Source organism: Schistocerca gregaria, chromosome 3 (assembly GCF_023897955.1).
Source record: "Schistocerca gregaria isolate iqSchGreg1 chromosome 3, iqSchGreg1.2, whole genome shotgun sequence".
Classification (NCBI taxonomy): Eukaryota; Metazoa; Arthropoda; class Insecta; order Orthoptera; family Acrididae; genus Schistocerca; species Schistocerca gregaria.
The window spans coordinates 572,261,763-572,282,068 of NC_064922.1; the positions used below are offsets into that span (position 1 = coordinate 572,261,763).

Sequence of the window (20,306 nt, forward strand, 5' to 3'; positions counted from 1 at the left end):
TGGAGTGACAAATCACGGTACACAATGTAGCGATCCGATGGCAGGGTGTGGGTATGGCGAATGCCCGGTGTACGTCATCTGCCAGTGTGTGTAGTGCCAACAGTAAAATTCGAAGACGATGGTGTTATGACGTGGTCGTGTTTTTCATGGAGGAGGCTTGCACCCCTTGTTACTTTACGTGGCACTATCACAGCACAGGGCTACACTGATGTTTTAAGCACCTTCTTGTTTCCCACTGTTGAAGAGAAATTCGGGGATGGCGATTGCATCTTTCAACACGGTCGAGCACCTGTTCATAATGTATGGCCTGTGGCGAAGTGGTTATATGACAATAACACCCCTGTAATAGACTGACCTGCAGTGAGTCCTAATCTGAATTCTATAGAACACCTTTGTGGTGTTCTGGAACACCGACGTAGTGCCAGGCCTCACCGACCGAATCGATAACTCTCCCCAGTGCAGCACAACGTGAAGAATGGGCTGCCATTGCCGAAGAATCCTTCCAGCACCTCATTAAATTTATGCCTACGTGAGTGGAAGCTGTCATCAAGGCTAAGGGTGGGCTAACACCATATTGAATTCCAACATTACTGATGGTGTCATTTTCAGTCAGGTGCCCAGATACTTTTGATCACATAGTGTAATCACTGACTAGTACGTAGCGCACAGCCGCACGCAGTTGACAGCTGGAGAAGCAGTGGTGTCAGCACCAGAGACACCGTGAGACCACTGTCCCCATAGAGTCGGCAAGCTGCGTTACCCACGCTAAGTAGCGGCCGCTAACAGCCTCTGGAGTAGGCGTCAGGGCGAATATGACCACGATGTAGACTACGTGTAGAGTCATGGGCAGTGTAGACATCAGGAAGTTTCCAGCACAAGTGGGAGTAGACTAGTGCCTGCATGTCCCTGAACTAGTGGCCACCAAGAGATCCTCTGGTTTCAGAGCGTCAGTTCCACATCATTGGACTCATAAGAGCACAGAGCCGAGACTCTCAGTGTATAAGGCGACAGAAGAAGACATGTAGATCCAAGTAATTCGTATATGAATGAACGGAAAGGCTATAGACCATCGTAGTTCCCTCCTCACAGCTGGATGCCAGCACAATGGGATGAAAAACTGAAGACGAAGAATGTTTATACGAATTTCGGCTGTACTTGTTTTGGTTGCGACTGACGAGTCCTCATATTACCTCTTGAGTTAAATGTATGAAAATAATGAAAATCAAAATGTTTTGGTTAAGGGAGTCTGTAGATTTCGAAGCACATTGGCAATCAAAATATACCGTTGGAAACCGTAAGTTGCTATTAAGGTTTTTGGTAGATAATGAAAAAAAACTGAAGAAGAGTGTTTACAAATATTGTATACAACCAAATTTTCAGGTTTTCAAATAAATAGCAATGAGCGTGAATTTATATCACTGAATTAATTACGCAGTGTAGGCTCACCTAATTGCTAAATGTGCTTAAGGAGGATCAAACAAGCAAAAAAGTGAAAATGGTGTCCATTATTCTTCTTTAGATTGGCCATTTGCAATCCACATTCCACAAGTTCACCTGTGGACTGAAGTCTGCAGGAGAGGTGCAATTTACTCATATGAATGAACCGTCAGGGAATGCCTGAAGTTGCAGTTTCAGTAACAAAGGAGGACGTCTCAACTCTGGTGATAGGAAGCAGTAACACATCACTTGTCGTTGTTTGCAGGTAGTGAGGACTTTGGTGATCGGTGGAGCTGACGCTATGGTGACCGACAGCGATGGACGCACCGCGCTGCACGTCGCAGTGGAGAAGGGGGACGCGGCCCTCGCCGCACTGCTGCTGGAGGTGGCCGCTGGACGCGATGACGTCGACCTTGACTGGCAGGCGCTGCTGCGCACGGCGGCCGAGAGGCAACACCTCCGGGTGCGTACCAGCCATCTGGCTGCCGTGGCGTGTTAACCATATTTTATATGGCAGAAGGCGTTATTCACAGTCAGGTAGCACATTCCAGTAATAATGACAACGATAAAAACAGTAATAACGATAGTAACCACAACAATAATAATAATAATTCTGATTCGGATTATAGCATTTTTCCTTACTTAAATGTACAGAAGACTCTAAAATTGTGCTTCAACTAAGTAGCACTTTCTAAAGAGCAAACTCAAAACAAACTGAGTAATTAGACAGAGAGTCATTCCTATTCGGAATGTACACTCGACTAAAGCAAAAGCAGTTTTACAAAAAGTGTTATTAAGGAGCACCAGCTTCAAGAAATTGAAATGAACGTAAACTGGAACAAGTTTTTGTCGTCATATCGTCATACTGAAGCGACACAGGGTTTTGGTGGGAGTGGAAGTCGGCTGGGGGATGTAAAAGCATGGACTCATAACTTTAATTCAATTACACTAACAATACTTATCGTGCGATTACCAGAGCACATTCAAAAGACAATACAAACCAGAAATTGGCAGTCAATTTTGCAAATGACTTACCTGATTTCGTAACATAAAGTTACAGGATAGTAAGCTGCCGCCCCACAATACTAATAAAGTCTTCAGCAGGGACCAGTAAATAAACACTGTGCAAGACAATGTAAGGGCCACTTCTTCGACACCCTGTAATAGTCTCCCATTGCTACGCAGATGTTTAAATTTGGTTGAAATGTGCCTACAAGCTTCCTCTGGAACAGTCCGAAAGCGTGGCGCCCTGCGACGTCATCCTCGCACTCGGCGACACAGGCAGTAAGGTGTCGACGCGTGCAAAAAGAGGCCATAATTTAGAAGCTCATGTGAGGTGTAAGATGTGTTAATGACGTCACATTGGCACTAAATTCCACCACATTTCTGCCCCAAACAATCCTGGATGTGTCGAACGATGCGGAGGTCTCATACACCTTGTTATGCACATTTCACCTCTTCTTTTGACGCCTCTGTGTTGGAGGTCAGAACCGCAATGAGAAGTGTTGAAGTCACGGTTTCCTTACAAATGACCGACGATATTGTTTCAGACACACCACCGCCCAGAATCGACACGGAGAGGTCTTAGGGAGTGGTATAAAGGGCGTCAATGGAACAGCCCCTTCTCTTGTGGCCTACATTCACGCACCTCTCGCGGTCGAAAACGACAGTTTGCAGTACAGTGTGAAACAGAACGACGTTCCTGACAACCACTGACACTGCTTACGCATCCCACCCAGATGATTCAACTCTCCTCTAAGGATGCAACCCCATTCAATGTGATCCAGCGTGACGATAAGTTTACCCTGGCATAAAGAGTGAATCACTAGGGACCGTTGAAAACCATTCGACGACATTTGAAGGTAATACAAAGCAGCAAGAGACGTTTATGCTTTTTGAGCCTTCCTGTTTCGCGCCCTGCTCTGACGTTACCACGGCGGGGTGCGACACTTACATATATGTGAATGAAACGGCAGGGGCTGGGGTACCTCTAAATCATGCTCCCTTCCCCCACCAGGTTGGCAACGCCGAGCTACCCTCGCTTCTTTTTTCGCCGCTTTAAAAATCTTCCTGTTCAGAAACAGACAGTGACTGAGTCTCAGGTTCCAGCGTGACATGCATCCCTTTCGAAAACACCTTAGTTTTCGCACGCAGCTGGCAGGTAGTCAGGGAAGTCTAAATGGTAGCCTGTCACACCGGCACCTTGAAATCAGTCACTGGCTGTCTCTGCACATGGACATTTTTAAGTTGTCCAACAAAGGAACGCGGGTGGCAAGGATGGTGTTGCTGATATGAGAGGTGTTAATGGTACTCTTTGCAACTATACTCAGGTGAGTCTGTGATTGTTGCACCCCGTCGTGATCAAAGGAGGGTAAGGAACAGATCGGCTGAAAACGCGTAAATACGCTTTGCTGCTTTTGGATGGTATTCAGCTTTAGTAGAGTGGCATTAAGTGGCTCCTAATGTTTCCAGCCTGTATACCACCACCATTGCAGAGGTGACAGAAGAAGGGACGAAATGTGGGTAAGAGAGGGTGTGACGATCTTCTCATTGCGTGACATATCCACCGTGGCGAAGGCAGATATGTGGTGCCAATGTGACATCATTAACTTGCCTTACACGTGACGAATTTTTGATCTCTGAGTTTTTTTGGCACCTATCGACACGTTGCCATCTGAAGCGTTGTCGAGTGCGAGAGTGACGTCTCAAGGTGGTACGATTTTGCACAATGACACAGGAAAGCAGTACGCACCTTTGAGCCAGATTTGAAGTTTCTGTGTCGCAGTGCGACACAATTATAGGCTTTCGAAACAGTGAGCTTTTAGTAGCGCCGCTCAGTGTATAATCAGGAAATATTAATTTAGTTTGCATATATCGTTCAATACAAACACTCCAGCCCTCTGAGATTAATATAACAAAAGGGCATTCAGTAAAGTTACAGCAACAGAACTAGTCAACCAGATAACACAAGGACATAAGCATACGTTGTACATTGAGACGACAACCAAACGAACCTCAGTAATCAAGGCACATACAAAGGCAATTTGAATCCTAAAATCTTATTACTACAATTCCCTAGATAATACCCTGCTTTAGAATACTCAGGCCAGAATTGGTCTCATCGTGTTTCTCAAAACACGGTGCACGCGTACAATGCACAGATCTTCTAATTACAGGCAGAACTGTGGCCCCGCTGGTTCATCAATTCAGCATCTTAGTAATACACCAGTGCCATCACAGACTCAAAGATTAGCCCAACTAAATGGCTCAAAACCTTCCACTCGTGGAAACACAAATTCTTCCTGGTCTCACTTGCCATACCCTCGCTGTGTGAGGCAAACACTCTCTGCTCCTCTCATTAACACCTAGTGTTGATAGTATGCACTCCTCAGTGGCTTACTGCCTTCTTGCTATCTGCTCTGACTCCAGATGACACCGTTGAGCTCCCTCCAGGAGGTGTTCACTTTCACCAGCAGATTCCGACTACCATTGGCTGTTTAGCTCTTCTTTAAAACTGTGTGCACTGCAGCAGCACCATGGGCCAGCCAAGCCCAAGAGAAACATTTACAGCCACTGAGCCATCCGAGGCCTCAGCATAACATCCAGACATGTCAGAAGCTGCTCACATCGACCTGCCTCTTGCTCCCAGTACGAGTTGCCATTCCAGTTTCGTAGTTTCAAGTCTTGCTGTCCTCTGTATACAGTTCATTTCCAATTTGGCTCCAGGCTGCTCCATGATAACCATGGCCACTACACGGTCGGACGCCACACGTCTTCGGCTATTACAGAATGCCAGTAACCAAGCCAGGCGGGGTGGCCGAGCAGTTCTAGGCGTTACAGTCTGGAACGGCGTGACCGCTACGGTAGCAGGTTCGAATCCTGCCACGGGCATAGATGTGTGTGATGTCCTAAAGTTACTTAGGTTTAAGTTGTTCTATGTTCTAGGGGACTGATGACCTCAGCAGTTAAGTCCCATAGTGCTCAGAGCCATTTGAACCATTTGAACCTGTAACGAAAATCCGCCCACAAGTCCGGGCGCTGCTGCTTTTCAGCGCACTCCCAGAACCAGAGACACCGGGAGGTAAGCAAATCCAGATGGCACGGCACACACGTCCCAGTCCCGCACACCAGAGCTTATCGGCCGCTAATATCCTCAGCGGCCATGCTGTTGCTGCTGCCTTCGCGTACCAGAAAGTGCCACCACACCTAACCTCGAAAGTTTTGCATGACGCACAGGGCACAAACTGCTGGAAGAGTCGGGGTAGGCTATTATTAGCATAACACTGCTGGTTCTGGGCAGAGTCGATCGTGCAATTTCCCCTCCCTCTCCTCCCCGCCCCCCACCCATACCTATTTCCTGGAAATCCGTCCCCCATGTTCAAAGCCATGTGATGTCTATTGCAATGTTATTCTTCTGTCTGTTGATCACTGTGGGGCCCAAGGCACGGACATCTTGGCCAATGACATGCAAACTCAGCCAAACCATACGTTCATGTGTGTGTACACACACAAACACACACACACACACAAACACACACACACACACACACACACACACACACAAAACATTGCCACCATCTTGGATATTTAGAGCATAAAAGTAGATCGCTGAGGTAGAGGGAAGAGTCAACATGGATTCTTCCGAAGAGCTAAAAGTCCCTGAGCTATTAAGGAGGAGGCCTAGAGGAACTGACGAATGGTTTTTTGTGTTTCTTACTGGAGAACTTGGTTAATCTTGCGACTGACATTGACAACATAAATTACACTTAAAATCGTATGTTCCTTGCCAAGAAGAATTCAAATGTACTTATGCCTGTTACAGGACCGTATTGCGATATCAACATTATCGTTAAAACCTGCGATGAAGTAAACTGTATAGAACAGGGCTTCCCAACTTTTTCAGCTGTCAGAACCCTTCTTCAGTCCAAAATCCATGGTGGACCCATAGTCAGTCAGGAGCGACGTAATTTTAAATTTCAGAGCTAAACCCATGGGAACTGAAAGCTTCTTAATGCAAGTGCCATGTTTCCAATGACCCCCCTCACCCCCTGAATTATGAATAGTCTCTGTTTTGGAGATGAGTGAAAACAACTTGAAATTAACGATCCAGTTTGAATTCCCACTGTATCCACACACTGACTAGTGGATTTACTCCCTTTGTTCAACACACTATAGCCTGATTAAAATTACTTGGTAATTGACATTTCACACGTTGGAGCTGCCTTCCTCCAAGAGCAATCAACATCACGTCCAAACTGTTCGCTGTTGACAAGCTGCCGCTTGTGGTCTGTTCACTTCCACTGTTTGGCTACTGTTGTGTAAGGAGCATGCATATTTCGTAACAGTCGTGTTGTGTGTGTGTGTGTGTGTGTGTGTGTGTGTGTGTGTGTGTGTGGGTGGGTGGGTGGGTGGGTGAGTGGGGGTGTGTGTGCGCGCGTGGCTCTTCGCGAAATCCGGAGAACAACGTTCAAATGTATGTAAAGTATATGGGACTTAACTGCTGAGGTCATCAGTCGCTAGTCTTACACACTATTAACCTATAATGACAAAACACACGCACGCACGCACGCATGCACACACACACACACACACACACACACACATGCCCGAGGGAGGACTCGAAACTCCGGCGGGAGCGGCCACGCAATCCACGACGACACAGCGCCTTTGACTGCGCGGCCATTCCGCGCAGCTGTGAAGGAAAGAGGCTGACCCATGATTTGGGATACAAACACATCACGAAAGAAAAGAGGCCAAGCAATAACCTTTATAGGACTAGTGTGGCATCTGTTGTACAATGTGTGGGAATACATTTACTCAGTTTACATGCGTTTCCAAAACCGGATTTCGTAAGCCGATGTCACAGTTCCGCTGTTGGTTGGCCAGGTAAACACTTCAAAATCGATTCTGGAAATGTGCTTTTATAAAGCCATTTCCCAGTTTCACAATCGATTTTCGTGCCCTTGTAAACAGCTCGGAAAGTCTTGTTATTTTTACGTCTTTGCGTATCTACTGAACGGCAGCTGTCACTCCGTAGCCGACAGTGTACTGTCAGTTGGTAGCTGGCAACTTTCAAGTAGCGTGGCAACAGTTTAGCCACAGCTGACAACTTCAACTACTACTTGGACACTATATCGTAGCAGTCAGCCTCGACTGTAAACAAATTAGGAACACAAACAAACAGACTCTCCTATTTCTATACAAGAAGACAAATCATTTCACAGAACGTAAGACTTCTTTTCTCAAAGGAAACAATTAGGGAAGAGGAGGTTTACCTTTTACATGGTGGCACGTGAAAAGTCCTCATGTATTTACGCTCGCAGCCAGTTGCTACAATATAGTGTCAGAGTTATAGCAAGTAATTGTAATTGAACTACAGGCAGGCCTTATTTTTAACTGAGTGGACGGAATATATTATAAAGAAAAGATATTAGCTTTCGAGATCATTTTAATTTTCGTAACAAAAATATCAATGCCAACAAAATTCAATTATAATTATTTTCTAAATAATAGAAGACAGAAACAAAATTCGTACAGAGTTATAGTTCAGGTACGTTCACTGAGCATCTACGAAGAAAAATGCTTTCTTCTTTATTATAAATGAGTCTGTAGGAACAATAATGGAATCCTAATGTGATGCTTCAGGGTACTTCCGCTGACACAATTTTGAAAAGTTGGGTTCAGTTCTTGACAACTGGAGACGGATGTCTGGTTCCGCATCTAGACAGCTTCGGTACTTAGTTTTGTGGGCAGCATAGATCGAGAATCCACATTCACATATGTATGTTGTGGCAAACAGAAGAAGTACCCGTTTTGTATTTTCAACAAGGGGGTTATATTTCTTGTTATCCAAACGGATCCAAAAGTGAGTAACCTTCAATGTCAATACTTGATTTCAAGGTAGGGTCTGTGGCAATTTCTATCAACAACTGACATTCATTTGATGACAGAATGTTCGACATTTTGGGTACAGTGAATGGGTTGACCACCCATTCGTATTTCTGCAGCTTCTCATCTTCAGCTGTTGGGAAATAATGCTCCAACAATTACATCATAGTTTCGGAGTTGTTCTAGGATTTGATGAAACTATTTCTTCCCAAGCGCCAATGTTTTGTTTTTCAAAAGCTCCTTGAAAAGAGGAAAACACTTGACCTCCCCCTCCTCGACACTCTCTGCACAAAAACTGATTTTCATCTTGAAAGCTCGAACTTTGTCGATAGCAGTGACCTTTGTTTTACTTTGCCCTTGGAGTGAAATATTCATTTCGTTCATTTTGGAGGAAATATCTGACAAATGGGCAAGTATACACTGCCAATTTTCGTCAATAATAGGGTCTGCTAATTTGATGTCATGCTCCAAAAGGAAAGCTAAGACTTCCACTCTTAATTCGTACAACCGAGAGAGCGCATTCCCACATGAGAGCCATCTCACTTCTGTGTGGAGTAGGGAACGATGAAGGCTTCCCATTTCTTCACACAGTATTGTGAAAAGTTTTGACTTCAACGGCCTTGATTTTATGTAGTTAATATTTTGAATGGATTCGTCTAAAACATTCTTGAACGAAACAGGCATTTGTTTCGTAGCTAAAGTGTATCTCTGGAGAGCACAATGACTACTGCTGCAATTCTTGGCGTTTTGTTTTATTTTCGTTGTTACTCCAACTGTAGGAGCCGTCATAGCTTTTTCACCATGTGTGCACACATCTATGCAATTAGACCATGAGCCGGCCTCGGTGGCCGTGCGGATCTAGGCGCTGCAGCCAGGAACCGCAGGACTGCTATTATCGCAGGTTCGAATCCTGCCTCGGGCATGGCTGTGTGTGATGTCCTTAGGTTAGTTAGGTTTAAGTAGTTGTAAATTCCAGGGGACTGATGATCTAAGATGTGAAGTCCCACAGTGTTCAGAGCCATTTGAACTAATTAGACCATGAAACTTCGTTACTCCTCAAAAAATCATCCAATATACGGAATATTTCAGCACCTGTTGTGTTAACAGGTGGTGGTCTGCACAATAAGAGGTCCTCCTCAAAACATCCGGAATGTTCATAACGGACAAAAGCCAATAAAATCGGTAATCCTGCAACATCAGTGGATTCATCTATCTGCAGAGAAAATGAATTGTGTTGGATGCTAGAAACAAGAGCGTCTTTCACATCGTTAGACATGTCAACAATGCGTCTCTTGACAGTATTGTTTGATAATGGCCCCGAAGATACAAGATTTACTGCCTTTTCGTCTAGCATGCAAGAAAAAATATCACTAACACACGGCTCTACGAGATTTTCTGCAATGGTATGAGCTTTGCCTGTTTTAGCCACTCAATAACTAACCAAGAAAGAAGCTTTTAATGAGTTTTCATTAATTGTTTTTGCATGAGTTTTCATGCAATGCTGAGAAGCAGCTAGTTCAGCACTCTTCCTTTTGAAAAAATCGACGTCTTTAGCCTGGAAATCCAGGTGAGTACCTTCAAATTGACGGCGCAATTTAACTGGAACCATTTAACTGTTTGGAAGCACTCGCGCACAAATTACACACTGAGTTTTACCCTCCTTTGTCTCCATAAATCCCATTTCTAAATAGCTTTCGTTGTAATTACGTTTCTTGGTTGTTCCACTTCCATATGCTATTGCAACCAATGGAGTACTTGCAGCGTTTTCACATAATAAATCCTGCTGTGGAGCTTCTTGTGATTGTTGTTCCTTTAGTCGTCTTCCCTCCTCATTCTTCAATGATCCTGACTTCAGCCACCGATTCATTTTAGAAGTAATAAACTGGTCAAAAATCCGCATATGAAATAAGTAGTGCACTGACAAAGCAAGTTTAACATTTAATGATGCCTGGGGCCGCTACGTGCCAGCGAGTTCTGTGACTGGTCCACAAACCTCGCTCCGCGCATGCGTAAAAGGTTTCAGCTCATCTAGCGCCGTGAGCCGGCGCAGAAACGACCCCCTTATGGTTGCGAAACAGTCGATCAGAGAAGCCGCACTCTCCGGCACTAAACTGTGTATGCGTTCTCACTTAGGAACCGCAAAGGCTGCTTGGGAATACGACCTGAAGTAAAAGTACACATGTTTTTCACACGAAAAGAAAAGTAGTGACGAATTCGATTTTCACATTTCTATTCAATAATTTTACTCGTTATTTTACACGATTTGGTGAAAGGTGGCCGCGGAACCCCTAGAAAGAGCCGGCGGACCCCGAAGGGGTCCACGGACAACTCGTTGGGAAGCCCTGGTCCACAATAACTCGAAAACCCAGATGGTTTGTAATGTTAAAGACAGGAACTTGTGAGTGATTTAACAGCTATCTACGTAACAAATTCTCTAAGTTCGTCAATGAGCGATATGGTGTCAAGGTGAAACTACCTTTCTCTTACACATGAACGACAATCTGGCAGCAAGAGGAGTAATGGAAATAATCGACGAAGTCCCACTGGAAACCATTTCGAAGAAATATAAAAGTTCACATCACTTGCAGCGCCATCTGTTGTTGAAAATTGTAACTACTGTACTTTCGAAAGTTTGTCTGCCTGAAAATGTACTGTTGTCCCAAGCATATTGCAACAAACGGTGTATTTCTATCGCTGCTCGTTTAGTTTGTATTGCCGTTTCAAATATACCGGTGATTTTTGAAACACCCTGTAATTGGAATATTGTATCAGCTTCTTGAAGACGAGAGCTACGTATTTTATTTTGATGTATGAAAGGATTTAGCAGAGATTTTTAACAAGGTGGAGATGTGTGACTAATTTCAAACCATTACTTCTGCTTGGAAGGAGACCGCCAGGGAAACAGCTGCCTGATAGTGAAAAACCGTAACACAGTTGGGGATCACAGTTTAACATGGATGAAGTTCAATTGCTGTATAAATAAGTATAACAAATTTATATTTTAAATCACAAACCCAGGAGTTAACAAAGGTATCGGTAACCACCTTGATGTTGTTTTGGTCGTCAGTCCTGGGACTGATGCAGCTCTCCATGCTACTCAATCCTGTGCAAGCTTCTTTATCTCCCAGTACCTACTGCAACCTACATCCTTCTGAAACTGCTTAGTGTATTCATCTCTTGGTCTCCCTCTACGATTTTTACCCTCCACGGTGCCCTAAAATATTAAATTGATGATCCCTTGATGCCTCAGAACATGTTCTACCAACCGAGCCCTTCTAAATTGTCCAGACATGCGACTATAAGAAACACTTACACCTTCCTTGCCTAAAGTACATTATATCAGGAGACTAGAGGCTACAATACACAACTAAAGACTACCTCGTGTGTTTGACCTTGTGCAAGACTCTATAAGTATTTTTAACACCAAGAAACACTATTTAACACTAATTACAATGTTTTCCACGCCAATAACTTCTATGTAGTGTCAGTTGACGAATAACATAGAGAACAGCAGATGTGCGGTGTTCAACAACAGTCTGCAGTTGGTCTACTGTGGCAGCAAGAATACCTGAACATTGAATGATGTACAAGTAAGCCTTCCAGCCAATCAAGACTGAGAAAAGCATATAAACTATGCTTTGTCTGTGTACAGTTTTAGCTACCTACGTGCAAACTAGGTTGAGATTCTTAACACTGACTCCAACATAGACGATATAACTGTTATAAACAGTTATATATTATGTATTACACTGAAGCGCCAAAAAAATGGTAAAGACATGCGTATTCAAATACAGAGTTATGTAAACAGGAAGTATACGGCGCTACGGTCGGCAACACCTATATAAGACAAAAATTGTCTGGCGCAATTGTTAGATCGGTTACTACTGCTACAATGGCAGGTTATCAAGATTTAAGACAGTCTAAACGTGGTCTTGTAGTTGGCACACAAACAATGGGACACAGCATCTGCGAGGTAGCGATAAAGTGGAGATTTTCCCGTACGACCATTTCACAAGTGTACCGTAAGTTTCAGAAATCTACAAATCTTTAACATAATGCAGCGCGTCAGCAACCGTGAAATGTGCACAAAATAAACAATTTTTTCAGCCTTCAGTTGCAAGGTAATTCTTACTCGTTTACCTAGGTTTCGATTCCAGTAATGGAATCTTCTTCAGAACAAAAAATTAAATTCCATGCCGCTCACGTGTGGTCCTTATTTCTGGCCGTCGTAGCTTCGTCTACGTTCACCTTAATGGTTTTAATTTTGACAGACATAACCTTATGATTATGCGTCTTTATTGTTTTAATTTTTAATCTGTGACGTGGTCAGTGTTTGGCTCTCAAAATAATTTTTTGTTCTGAAGAAGATTCCATTACTGGAATCGAAACCTAGGTAAACGAGTAAGAATTACCTTGCAACTGAAGGCTGAAAGAAATTGTTTATTTTCTGTACCAGAAATCTGGTAAACCCCAAGCTCTGACATCGCTGAGGCCGGAAAAAGATCCTGCAAGAACGGGACTAACGACGGCTGAAGAGAATCGTCCTACGTGACAGAAGTGCAGCCCTCCCACATTGGTGCTGATTTCAATGCTGGCCCAACAACAAGTGTCATCGTGAGAAGCGTTCAACGAAACATCACAGATATGAGCTTTCGGAGCCGAAGGCTGACTCGTTTACCCTTGATAACTGCATGACACAAAGCTTTACGCCTGGCCGGGGCCCATCAACACTAACGTTGAATTCTTGATGACTGGAAACCTGTTGGCCGGTTGGACGAGTCTCGTTTCAAATTTTATCGAGCAGATGGACGTGTACGGTATGCAGACAACCTGTTGAATCCATGCACCCTACGTGTCAGGAGGGGACTGTTCAAGCTTGTGGAGGCTCTGTAATGGTGTGGTGCGCGTGAAGATGGAGTGATGTGCGATCTCTGATACGTCTATATACGACTCTGACAGGTGACACGCACTGAAGCATCTTGTGTGATCACCTGCACCCATGCATATCCATTGTGCATTCCGACGGACTTGGGCAAATCCAGCAGGACAATGCGACACTCCACACGTCCAGAATTCCTACATATTGAGTCCAGAAACACTCTTCTGAGCTTAAACACTTCCACTGTCCATCAAACTCCCCCGACATGAACATTATTGAGTATTTCTCGGATGCCTTGCCACGGGCTGTTCAGAAGAGACTCTCATCCCCTTTTACTCTAACTGATTTATGGAGAGCCCTGTGGGATTCATAGTGTCAATTCCCCCCGCCCCTCCCCCATCACTGCTTCAGATATTAGTCGAGTCCATGCAAAGTCGCGTTGCGGCAGTTATGCGTACTGGCGGGGGCTCTACACGATATTAAGCAGGTGTACTAGTTTCTTTGTTCTTTGCCTCTTCAGTGTATTAATTGCAATTGAAAAATAAAGAAGCTGTCGCAGAGGGGCTGGCAAGGTTTTTTTATATATTACTTTAAACACAGTGTAAGGAGAAATATGATTATGACTGGACAACATCAAATATCTTCATTTATATGAAACAGCATAGTAAACTGTTCATTTGTTGGAGTACTGGCTCAGATTTATGAAATCAGGAAAATTTACTACAGTAAAGGCAGACTATCCTCTATCTAAATGTGGGGACCTGTATGTTGTGCACCTAGGAAAAGAGCAGTTCTTTGTCGAGTTTGAAACTGATTTAATAAATACATTTAATTGACAGTCGTTTCCTAAATTTGTAAACTTAAAGGTCAATTGGAAATCCTACAAAAGTAGAGAACAGAGATGTTGAGTGTTTTAACAGTAATGTTTCGAAGAAAAGAGAGGTAAATTAAAATCTTTGAATGTTCTCTGATAGAAGAATTGCAGGCAGGTACAAAGTAAATTGTTGAAGCCACAAGAGAGGTATTGTACGGGGAAAGTAGTTAAATACATACTATAATTTGAGAATATACTAATTAAATTAATAACTTGGGAAGCAGATGAATCTAATGTAGATTTAAATTATGAGATAAAAACCAAATCGGATATTATCGGAACACCACCAAACAAATATAACCAAAGAGTTGTTTCCAGTGGTTGTATGTGCGGCAATTAATACTGTTCCTGTACAAGATTGTTTCCTTATTCGCTACCCTGTTAAAAAGTGCCTCAATCTACAGCCATCTGTCTTTTGGATTGGGTGAGTGGATAGTCAAGTGACCTTGAAAAATAACCGAAACTAGGTAGCTAAAAGTATGATAACTTGCTTTTGGTACGTATATGAATGATTAGCAGGACTTCAACATTTCTGATTTAGAACGATAAGCTAAATTGTACATTGACACAGCTTTACACCTGCCCAGGTACATTTTCGAGATGTTACGTGGAGATGTGTGGACACATACACTTTGGATCCTGCCTTCTATTACTGCATCAGGGCTTTTGTGGGATACAATGATATAAAAAGGCACGTATCGACATCTAAATGTACCTATTTCGCTATGATGCTTTTATTTTTTTATTGGTGCTTCACAATTATATTCCGTTATCTGAAAAGCTAAGGTAGGGCATGCACATCACATTATTGTACATAATAATAAATTTATATACCAACTATTTTCTTCTGCAACTTAACTTCCTTATACTACAACTATTTCTAGTACTACAAAACTACAATGAAACGCTTTGCAGTTACCCAACTACTAATAATCCTACAAGTGATACAGAATCAGTTATGTGTTTTTTTCATTTATTTTGGTGCATTTAACCTGTAGATGGTTATTTCCGCTACTAGACTTGCCATCAAACTCCCTCAGTCAACAGCCATTGTCTGCTGGATTCCTTGGACGTCAGGCGGCACGTCAGCAGCTTTTCCACTATAACAAGCAATTACACCGATCGCTATTACGTCTGAAAGTTCATAATTCCATGGTCACTTGCACCAAAGCAACGTAAATCCTTTAGAAACTATTTATTCAGTGCTCGCTGACCTCAATTGTCTTCTCTCCATCTACAGATTTTGTGGACGACCTGGTATGGCAGCATGCTGACATGTGGTTGAAAGCTTCATGAGGTCTTCCTTGACCTTCCTGGATACTGCGGCTGCAGGGTCATCCTAGATGCGCCCCGCTCCTTATGGTTCAAGTGGCTCTGAGCACTATGGGACTTAACATTTGAGGTCATCAGTCCCCTAAAACTTAGAACTACTTAAACTTAACTACCCTCACTACATCACACACATCCATGCCCAAGGCAGGATTCGAACCTGCAACCGTAGAGGTCGCGCGGTTCCAGATTGAAGCACCTAGAACCGCTAGGCCATCCCCCCGTTCCTTAGTGCTGCTTTGGAATTCAACACTCTTGAAGCCTAACGGCCACTACCCGCCTCATTTTCTTAGAGAGCGCAGTTCCATAATGTGCGTTCTGGTGTGTCCACATTGCCGCACCGAGCGAGGTGGCGCAGTGGTTAGCACCCTGGACTCGCATTCGGGAGGACGACGGTTCAATCCCGTCTTCGTTAATCCTGATTTAGGTTTTCCGTGATTTCCCTAAATCGTTTCAGGCAAATGTCGGGATGGTTCTTTTGAAAGGGCACGGCCGATTTCCTTCCCAATCCTTTCTTAACCCGAGCTTGCGCTCCGTCTCTAATGACCTAACGACCACCACCACCACATTACCGCAGGCGCAGCTATCATTCATTTGTGGCCCGAATTTTTTGAGATACATAGCATACGGGCCATGGCCAGTCAGGTATGTATCAATTCACTCGACGGGTTAAGGAATTCCATTTTTAGTCTCCTCTGATGTTAGGGAGAAATTCGTATGTTATTATGCCGGTGCCTGCAGTGTCCCATTCATTTCGACACATTTGTAATGTGCGACCTTTTATGAAGTTGTCAACACTGATCCTCAGTTCCGAGCATCCCTCGTAGTTCCATTTGATTGTCTTTCTTTACCAGAAACTGCTCCCCTTTTCTTAATTTCCAATTCTAGTAGCTACATTTCTAGAATGAGTAACGAAACATCATTCGAGGTAGTGCAGCAGGCGACCTTTGATCTAAGTGGGACTCTTCGTTGGACTCTTCTCACTAATCAGGCTGGCTTCACTCACTGCAATCTATGAGCCAAAAGGCTTGCACCATATCCTACGAATGGGGCTTGATGCTAATATAGATTGGGCGTCGAAACTGACTATTTGCAATGGTTGTAATTTTATTAATGACGTTTGTATCTTTCCTGCCTTCTTCCTCTATATGATGAGGAAACTTATGACGTTCGTCTAGAAATACTCATATATATCTCGTTACTGAACTCCTCACAATCGTTCCATCATTTCAATTTACTTTAAGGTTTATTGCTGGGGTCCCTTTCAGCAGGGGGGGCATTGTTTTGTTAGGTGATAGTGACAATTTAACACTTCGACACTAGCCCTGAAGTTCGTGTAGCGCATCATTACACTCGTCTTTCATAATTCTTCAGGAGTCACCACTTACAACGAACAGCGCGTCATCTGCAGATGCTACCAGTCAGCTTCTGTTCCCGCTGTCATGTAACTTAAATAGTATATGGTCTCTAGTGCTACATTCCAAACTCTGGACCACACACTGATCCCTGTGGACAGCTTATTGTTATTGTTGTACAGAGCTTCTGGGCACTCCAATTCTGTAAGGCGACCATAGGAAGGAGGCCGTCATAGGTTATCGAAAGCGTCAACAATATCGATCATCATCGGTGAAGTCTACGGGGAATGAGTACCTGTCGCTAGCGAAATTACTTTATTTATTGCGTCTTCAGCTGACCTGCCTCTTATAAACCTGTGCTGGTAGGGGCTCATACCTTATAGGAGTCTATGATCTTCTAATGTCTCGCACAATACTTTTTCAAATATCTTGCTGAGAACATTGAAAGGACAAATTGATCTGCCGGATTTGCCTATGATTGGCCCCTTATCTAGCCTTTTAATCACGTCAACATTCTTCCATGGTATAGAGACCTCTCCTTACAAGAGACACTCATTGTGCAAGGGCTCATAAGGAGGCATGCCGACAGCCGTTTTTACCTTCACTTGCGAGTGGAACAGGAAAGAAAATGACAAGTAGCGACACATGGTACCTTCCGCCACGCACCGTACAGTGGCTTGCGTACTATCAGTTTAATGTAGAAATCGTCGTATGGGGCTTGTATTACTTCGACAGGGATCCCACACAGTCCTGGAGAGTTTTTCTTTTTCAGTCTTAAAACTACTTACCCAATTTCTTATTGTACCAAGGAATAAACACATTTATTTCTTTTATTCTTCCCATAACATATTTTATAACTTAAGCTGATCTTCTGTCTCGACTCTTGTTCGTCATCAGAAAGTAGTGAGCCGATTAGCAGGGCAGCTGATATTTGCAACTTTTTGCTATCGTCCTGGCATTACTTTTGAGCCTGGCGAAGGCAGTTGGTGATCGTATTTTCTTGGAGCCTATTTTATACGGTATACTCCAGGGATCGGTGTTTAAGTTAGCCTCCACGTTATGCATCTATTGTTCAATTTTGTTTTCCGCAACTCTTCCTTAATGAGTCAGCCTACTCTGATATAACTCCTGGTTCTTGTTACACATCTTAATTTCTGTGGTGTCTCGGCCCAGACGCAAGTTACTCCTTTTAAATTATTTATCCTGACACGTATCGATACCTCCATTGCTCTATGTATAGCCACTGTCAGCTCTTGCGCTTTAACATCTAGTCTATAATCCAGCTTTTGCTTTTCTTCGAATGCCCTGTTTTCATGGGAGTATTTGATGCGTAGGTAAACCAAGGTGAATAACTCGTGAATGTATGAGGAGGAGTAAAGACCAAATGACTGAGTTACATGTGGACGTTAACAATCTTTACGGGCGCGGTATGCAACAATCTCTGCCGATAGATGGCTTTCGGTGGATGTCCAAAGAGCGAATCACCAGACTGGAAAAAGTGATCCAAGATGTTACTGTGGCTGCTGGTGATGGATATGTCTTGTATGACGCACACAGCGACTTGCCACTGTGTCTGAACCTCCTAGTCCCCCGAAATGGTTCCGTTCCCAATGTGATGACAATGCTGGGGAATAAGCAGATACATATTCTGTACTACAGACACCTTCTAGTATTATATGTTATGTGGTATGACGATAGTAATTATACTAGATCTTGCACTCACGGTAATTTCTTAACCGATTTTGCCTAAGGGGCCTAACTGAATACTGAAAGGGAAATTGATGAAGGAAAGGGGGTTATGGTAATGGTTATCAAATTTGGGATTGAATATATTAGTAGCCTCCAGAAAATAACCCAGATACCGCTGTAAAGAGCTTCCCTGTAACATAGTCTGCATACAACAAAAAAACACTGAGGTTACTCAAAGAAAAGAATAAAAAAAGGGATTCATTATAACACATCAGTATATTCTGAAATAATCCATACCACTAAGCATGAACAAATCAGCATGGAATACAAAACTTACGTTTTGTACTTCCTACACACATTCCGTGCTACGACAATGTCCTTTCTTGTATGTCCAATATTTTCTCAAAATTAATTGTCCTTGCGTGCACGTGAATATTTCGTAGCGTCGCACTGTTTATCGAAGCGTTAGTTAAATAAATTTACATTTCTGGTACAAAAATATTATATAAAACTTGTGGCGATGCTACACTGCATTTCGTAACACGTCAGTGTCGAAACAGAAAAAAGTAGCCAAGTCTCTAGAACAATGTATAAAAAGTCAATATTTTTATGATTCATATGTTTCGTATCTTATTAGGATCGTTCGCTACGGCAATTAATTGCGTATCTGCGCTCGGCGGGTCATAGTGTTTATTTGAAGCAGTTAATGCTGGACTCGCGTCTTTGTGTAGACGCACATTACAAAATATTTATTTTCCTAACATTTTCGCTGTGCTGCGTAACATCTTACCAACTACAGCTAGATGGCTATTCTTCTCTTTTATGACAAATATTTTATATACAGAGCATCCGAAGCCCAATAATATTACAACCTGTATCAATACCTGTGTTTAGTGTGAGAAGGAGGACACTGATGTTAATACTGAAAACAGGATTATTGCGACATGTGAAATTGAAAAGGTTATTTTCTTATAAATCACTGTATAATCCTATTTTCGCCGAAACCATTAAGAATGTGGGCTAGTGCCGCGAAATTAATTTATTTTTACCATTTGGATGGTTTTGATGGTGCAAGGGAATACATCACCAAGCCAAATTTGAAATTGGCTACAATCTTCAATGAAGTACTAGATCCTGTAGAGATTGCTAAGGTTTCAGTGGAGTTCACGATGCTTCTTCTGTGTCGGTATGTGTATTCTGCACCTCGACATGTATCGATTCTACTCCACATGTACCGATTCTACTATGAGTCTGCAAACCCAAAATTCACTGATCCCAGTTAGTTTAAATGGATACAGTGGTTTCATCTACTGGGTAAAAGGCTGCGATCGATCTGAGGAATTTTACGCGAATGGTTAGACGGTTAATAATCTTCATGGCATAACTCCTCAGAGCAAGAAGGATATAATCATGATGAAAGACGAGGCGAATGGCTCGAAAATTATGGAGTTTCTAGGGAGATCCAAGTTGTATGCGTACTGCACAGATTCAGATGCGACCCAAATGTGGGCTAAGGCTGTGCACCGTGTGACCTCACAGACTCTCAAGATTGAAGATTACAGGGGATGCTTATGCAGTGGTGGTGCAGCTTGCTCTCCACGTATGGTGCACCAATTAGTATTTCGGCTGCGAGGTTATGAGGTAAATAACACGCTTCAGTCGAAAACCGGCCTTTCGTGCCTTGACAACCCATGCAGGGTGTTCCGAAACTATTCGTTCAAATTAACCCCGGAAGTACAGAATACCACAACAAATATATTTAGCTACGGTACATATGATCCGTAACGAAAATTGCTGATGCTGTGGATGGTTTATACAAAGGTAATTTAGCATGCTAATTTCAGTGTGGCATCCA

At 43.1% G+C, this 20,306-nt stretch overlaps 1 protein-coding gene across 1 annotated transcript in view; it reads left to right on the forward strand.

Moving 5' to 3' along the window:
• LOC126355974 (uncharacterized) overlaps positions 1 to 20,306 on the forward strand; it is a 626,068-nt gene that overhangs the window by 162,102 nt on the left and 443,660 nt on the right. The window contains exon 6 of the mRNA XM_050006583.1: positions 1,703 to 1,900. Coding sequence (XP_049862540.1) covers positions 1,703 to 1,900 — 198 coding nt within the window. The remainder of the gene's footprint in view (positions 1 to 1,702; positions 1,901 to 20,306) is intronic.